At 51.7% G+C, this 6,000-nt stretch overlaps 1 protein-coding gene across 2 annotated transcripts in view; it reads right to left on the bottom strand.

The window, feature by feature from the left end:
- Positions 1 to 415: 415 nt before the first annotated feature.
- Positions 416 to 6,000, bottom strand: part of BICD2 (BICD cargo adaptor 2) — a 48,972-nt gene continuing 43,387 nt past the window's right edge. Inside the window, exons 7-8 of one of the 2 annotated variants that reach the window (XM_007969764.3) lie at positions 4,330 to 4,540; positions 416 to 2,516 (exon numbers count right to left, since the gene is read on the bottom strand). In XM_007969764.3, the coding sequence (XP_007967955.2) occupies positions 2,511 to 2,516; positions 4,330 to 4,540 (217 nt within the window). In that variant the 3' untranslated portion in view covers positions 416 to 2,510. Of the gene's footprint in view, positions 4,541 to 6,000 lie in introns of both variants that reach the window. The other variant, XM_007969763.3, reaches the window with a different exon arrangement.

Below are 6,000 nucleotides of genomic sequence, written 5' to 3'. Positions count from 1 at the left end.
ACAGAGGCATAAGGCGTCAGGACGCTGGGGGCAGGCCTCTGTCCAGGGGGCACTGTCTGTGCCCTCCACTTCCACAAATGTCACATGGCCCAGTGTGGCCTGGCTCACTTCTGCCTCGTGATGTATTTGATTGGCACAGGCACCCAGACACCAACTCTACCCTTTCCCTACCCTCATCTTCTGGGTCCTTGAACACATTCCTGCTTCAGGGATGGAGTGACAGCCTCCCCACATATACGTGACCCCTCCCCCCTCTCCTGAAGGTGGACCCCAGACTGCTTCCAGCTCCCACTACCAGGGTTACCTGCTAGGCTGGCTTTATTGCTGTTGTTGTCTGAGGCAGTGGAATCGCTGTGCCTTGCTTAAACCACAGTCATCTGGAGCACGGAGTCAGAACAACCACAGAGAACAAACATGCGCTTTGTCTTTTTATTATTCTTTATTGGTCCTACCAATGTGACTCTTTACCCAGGCCCACTGTTCCTATGCGCACTGGCTTTGTAGGCATTCACATCATATGTCTGTGTCCTGAAAATCTCAATTAATTTCTCTTTCCTATTCCTTTTCCATGCTCTGCCTCATTTTCTCAGAAATAGAAGGCATTTAATTATTACTATTTTTTTGTTTGGGTCTGTGTAAAGGTTCCTTGGCAGGAGAACATGCATATGACTTTAAAATAAAGACCAACATTCTGACACTAAGGTAATGCACAGAAAAAATACAGTACTCAGACATCGTTGCAAATAAATACCCCATACAGATGAAGTTATCTCAAATGTAACAATATTTCTTATGAATCAACACTGTAACGGAAGGTAAAAATAGGAGTCCCTACAACTAGGAATAAGAAATGCTTATTCCAGGAAACAGAATTCTTTTATTTTTGTCATTTATATTATTATAATTTTTCCTTTTTTGGAGAAGGAAGGACAGTTTTTCTTCCTCCAAGAGTACCAATTTGACCACTCCCACGAACCTCACTCAGCAAACAAAACAGGATGTAGACCTGGTTTACTAAGGAGTTTTAATGAGTTCTGTTTCCTGAAATTAACAGTGATTAGTTACACCAAGCAAGAGAAGATATAATGTCTCGCTTTCACATTTGCAAAGAATACTATGGCTAACCCTCGTCCCCTACTGCGCATGCCAACAGAGCGTCGGCCCTCCTGACACCCTCAGCTCTTCACAAACGTGGCGTTCATACAGCTTGCTCAGCTTGTCCCAGAAGGTCCATTTGGTTCCCAAAGCACACTCAAGGTTTTGTGTTTGCTTTCATTTTCTAAGCCCCTGAATTTGCAAGTAAAGAATCACTGACTAACAGAATTTTGCACAATGACTGTTTTATTTCCCTCAATGAAGATGCCCAGGTCTGGGTGTGAGGAGCGCCTGCCTCACCTGCTGTCTACGCTGGCCTTCGGCATGCCCACTAGCTCTTCCCTGCTCGCTTTCAAGAATGATCTACGCTGGGACACCTCCCTTAACTGATGAAGGCACTACTGGCAATGATTACTAACAAAAAGGTGTTGAAAGAGAACACCCTAAAAATCGACGACTGTGGAATTTTCTAAGTGTACCACAATTTGGCACAACAACCAGAGTAACAAAACAATTCCAATTTGGAATTTTATTGGTACAGTTGTATAAAATTCTGTTAATCAGTCATGCTTCACAATGTCCTAAAACCCAGAAAATTCTGGAATTTGTAGGTAATACTACTCATTCAATAATTTATCTTTTTTTTTCAAGTGCCTATTACTGTTTTAACCAGAGCAAAGGTCAAGTTTTCTTCTTGTTACATTGAACTATTCCTAAGAATAATAATAATACAATATGAAAAACCCCAGAATCTGAATACCCTGGATTTCTTAATGAACATGGCATTTAAAATCTGTAATTTCAAACATGAACCACAATGCCGTATGATCTAAAGGCTGCTGAACCACAGCGTGGATACACGTAGCCGGGCTCCTCGCTGGGTCAAAGCACTCATCTCCGAGTCTAAAGCTACACGCTACGGAGCACACAGCTCTGCCTCGTGCTGACACCAGACAAACACGGTGGGAGCTGAGGCGGACAGCTACAGGACCACGAGCATAGGCCACGGCACCTGAGACCGTCTCTATGCGAGGAATTAAGGAAGCAAATATAATATCAAAATATCAAAAGTGCACAGGTTGATCGGATAAAAAAAGAACATGTGTAACAAGGAGCCCCGTGGCGGGCATTTCCAGCGGGCTCCTGGCGAGCCTGGCAGCCAGGGAAGAAGGGTCTTCAGCCCATACAGAGGCCTTTTCACGCAGCAGCTCGCAGCATGCTCAACATTAAAGCTTTTTTTCCTCCCATTAAAAACTTGGGGAATGCTATTTTGAAAAGAATTGCAGTGGTATATCCAAAAAGTTTCTAAGTGGGCTTTTAGGTTGCCCTTCCTTCCTCCTTGTGGGCCATGAGAGGGAAGGGGAGGGGGCTGCAGTGTGACAGGGCCGGGTGGCCAAGTCCTCCTGGCAGCTACTCTACAGCTGAAAACGGGAGAAAAGAGAGCGTTAGAAAGCGGTCATCAGTCGCTTCCTGTTTATCTGACAACTGAAGCTCTCCACGTGCTGGGAGGGTGCGAGCACGTTAGTTGGCAGAAGAGAAGACCTGCATATGTTAGGGGGAGCCCAGTGGCTTGAGTGTCTGCAAAGCCCCTTAGGAGTATGGAGAGAAGCTGTGTGCCAGGCTTGCAAGGAGAGGGCAAAGCACGTGCAGGGTGAGCATGCCAACAGTCATCCCACTGCGAGTCTTGCTGGGGCAGGGGGATCTGGGCCCAGGATGAACACGCAGGGAACATAACATGGGCCTGTCCTGGAGTCTGGAGAGGACCGAGACATACTCGGCACCAAAGGGAAGAGCACGCAGGGTAGACAGCTGTGGGAGGGGGCAACACAGTCTCTCACCAGGTAACTCGAATGCCTCTTCCGCATGAGAGACAAGGCAAGCAGCCTGCAGGAGAGAAGACTGCAGCCTCAGGTCCAGCTGGTTCCACGGGGTGATTGGGAGAAAAATACTGAGAAAAGTTCTGCTCAGAATGTGGGAAGGCAGGCGGCCTGATGCCAAAGCTCTGGCGTGGATGGAGCCTCTGGAAATGGGAGAGCCCTACAGCTACCTTTCCTCTTTCTCTGTTGCCATTCCCCAAATTGCACTAAATAAAGAGACCTAAACATCTCCTACCTGTGAATCCTGACAATTGGACCTGGCCCCATGCAAAGCTTTCCCAGCACCAGGCTAGGCTCTGGCTACAACTGTGGGTGTCCAACCCAGCCAAGCCCCTGGTGGCTCAGACTTCAGGCTAGGGTTTTCAAAGCCCCATGTCTTTGGGACTGAACCCCCTAAGGACAGCCAGATAATTGGCTGCTGGGGTCACCCCAAGTACAAAAGGACAGGTTCTGCACTGAGGACCAAGGTCTGGCCAGGCACTTGGACAGCTTTTCTCATGAAAAATGAAAACCTGGGGCCTTGGGCCTTGCCCATTTGTCACCTCACAGGCCACTAGACAAGCATCCTGATCTCAGAAATGTAAAACCGAGCTCTGGATTCCTGGGTTATGGTCAGCTGTGTCTGTGCCATGTGTGTCTGGCAAGCAGAATACAGGGGCTCAGGGCTGCTCTTCTCTGGGCTTGGGGAAGAAATTCTGCACTTGTCCTGAATATGATTTGCAGTGAGATAGTGCATAAACTACAACGTAATCCTTTCCGTGAAACTATGCCAAGTGCAGAGCCGTCCTCTGAAGCAGTACCTATACTGCAAGCTGGAACCTCCTAAAACTGCTTTCTAGCGCTGACATTAGACACATGCGAGGAACATGCAAGTTTCAACTCAGGTTCTGCCCCATTTGGGTGCTGAGGGAGCAGGACCAGGACTCCTTCCCTTGGGTTTCCCCAAGGGTGCCCAGGGCTTAGAAGATGCTTTTATCACACATCTGCTGCAAGAATGTGCAGCTCTATCCCCACCTCTGACCCCCACCTACGAGAGCAGCTGAGGACTGGGTGCTCCTGAGGGGGCTTTGAGGAGTGAGAAGCGACACAAAGCTCTCACAAGTGTCCTGCTGATGCACACGCCCCATGGCACCTCGGCTAGAATCCTACCCTCTGTGCATTAGTCACGTTAAGATTGACCTAGCGCCGCTGTCCCGCTGCTGCTGGGTTAGTTGAGGTGAAGCAGATGTTAGCTGCAGCGTGCGGCGCCCCACAGCCCCTAATCACAGTAAATGCTGTGCTTCTCGCTGCAGAACACCTGGTTGGCCAGCCCGGTGCCCTCGGCCCTGTCGCTGGCGCAGGCGCAGGCGTGACTTACGCTCGGGGTGGCTGGCTTGGCCTTCGGGGCAGCTTTGGCGCGGCCACGCCGGGTCTGCTCATGGTCCAGCTCGAGCAGCTCCAGCCGCTGGGTCAGCGCCAGCTTCTGCTGGATGGCCATGCGCAGCAGCGAGTTCAGCGTCTTCTTCTCGTCCTCGGCGGCCGCCAGCTGCCGCTGCATCTCATCCAGCTGTGTGATGTACTCGTCACACCTGTGGGTACCAAAAACATGACTGAGGGGTGGGCAGAGCCGAGCAGAGGAGGGCAGGGCAGGGCAGGGCTAGGCTGCGCAGCCCTTTGACAGGCCTGTACCAGAGCCATCCTTCGGTGTGGCCTCTGGACTGGAGGGTGGGGGTGGGGGAGAATTATTCTGGCTTATTTTAGCACAGGCTTTGCTCGGACAAATCCCTGATAAGGGTGAGAGGGAGGCTTGGACCAGGCAGGGCTGCCCTATGAGGCTTTCTTGAGTTTTGTGGTTTTGTGGGGAGGGCTGCTGTGCTCACTCAGCAGCATGTAGTGCTTACAGAGAGGCTACGCCCCTCAGTGACTGGGCTGCTTCTAGGAGGTGCGCTCCCCACTTAAAAGGCCTCGAGGTGGCATCAAGACATGGAGAAGCCATGGCTTCTAGGGTGTGGACGTAAACCTAAGCAGGACTGGGCTTGTTCCCAAGGTCGATGCTTCGTCAGCCTGTGCTGAGCACTGGCCGGAGCCAAGGAACCATGTGTGTGGACGCCATCGATAGCTTCATCCCAAAACCCGGTGCGGAACTGTGGGAGGGTACCGTCTGTCCCTGGATGCCCTTCTTCCACATGTCCCATATGGGTGGGGCTTGGTAGAGACACAGGGCGGGTTAAACCCCGGGGCTCCCAGGGTGGTAAGGCTGTGCAGGCACTGAGCGCAGCCCCACCCTGCCCACACGCACCCCACCCTGCCTGTCCCCACCTGCCAGAAACCGGCCCTGGGATAGCACCCTCTCCAAGGACTCTGCTGCCCACCCTTTTGAGGACACACACTGAGCTGTGATCCTTGTAGGTTCAAAATCTTGGCTCCATCTGAAAAGTTAGGTTTTAAAATAAAACAGATTTTAAAAGGTAGGGTTTACATGCCAGATGCTGAGAAACTGTGGAATTTTTTCCCAAGCCCCAGGAAGACAAGACGCTTCCAAAGAAACTCTGGGCTTCTTCCTAGTCTGTACCCCGCCCTGGCAGGGCCTGCAGGGATACTGAGAAACTGGGAGTGCCTGGCACCAGGCTTGAGAGAAGCAGGCCCTATGTGCAGTTCCCACCCTGTCCAGCTCAGATCCTCAGCTTGCTCACCCACAAAAAGGAAACATCTAGGTTATCTGCTGTGCCCATGGTGGGCCTGGCTGCCCCCCACGCAGGGCTGGCCCCATGGTGCTATCCCAATAGGACCCAGCAGGTGGCGCTACCCATCTCTGGAAGATGAAAGACAGAAGGGGGCACCTGTCAGGGGGCACCTGGGAAGATGCTGGAACCAGGACCTGCCCCACAGAGGCCTGTGAACACCTAGGGAGCCTCGATTCCCAGCCTTGGGGTCTGACTCCCAGCCAGGGAGGGGTGTGCACCCACCAGGGGCAGCCCACCCAGAGCCCACTACTAAGAGCCCCCCCACAGAGGAGGAAGGAAAGCTGGTCTCCTCCAAGCCCCAAGGC

The sequence above is a fragment of the Chlorocebus sabaeus genome, chromosome 12, assembly GCF_047675955.1.
Source record: "Chlorocebus sabaeus isolate Y175 chromosome 12, mChlSab1.0.hap1, whole genome shotgun sequence".
Classification (NCBI taxonomy): Eukaryota; Metazoa; Chordata; class Mammalia; order Primates; family Cercopithecidae; genus Chlorocebus; species Chlorocebus sabaeus.
This window is presented reverse-complemented; position numbering and strand designations above follow the sequence as displayed.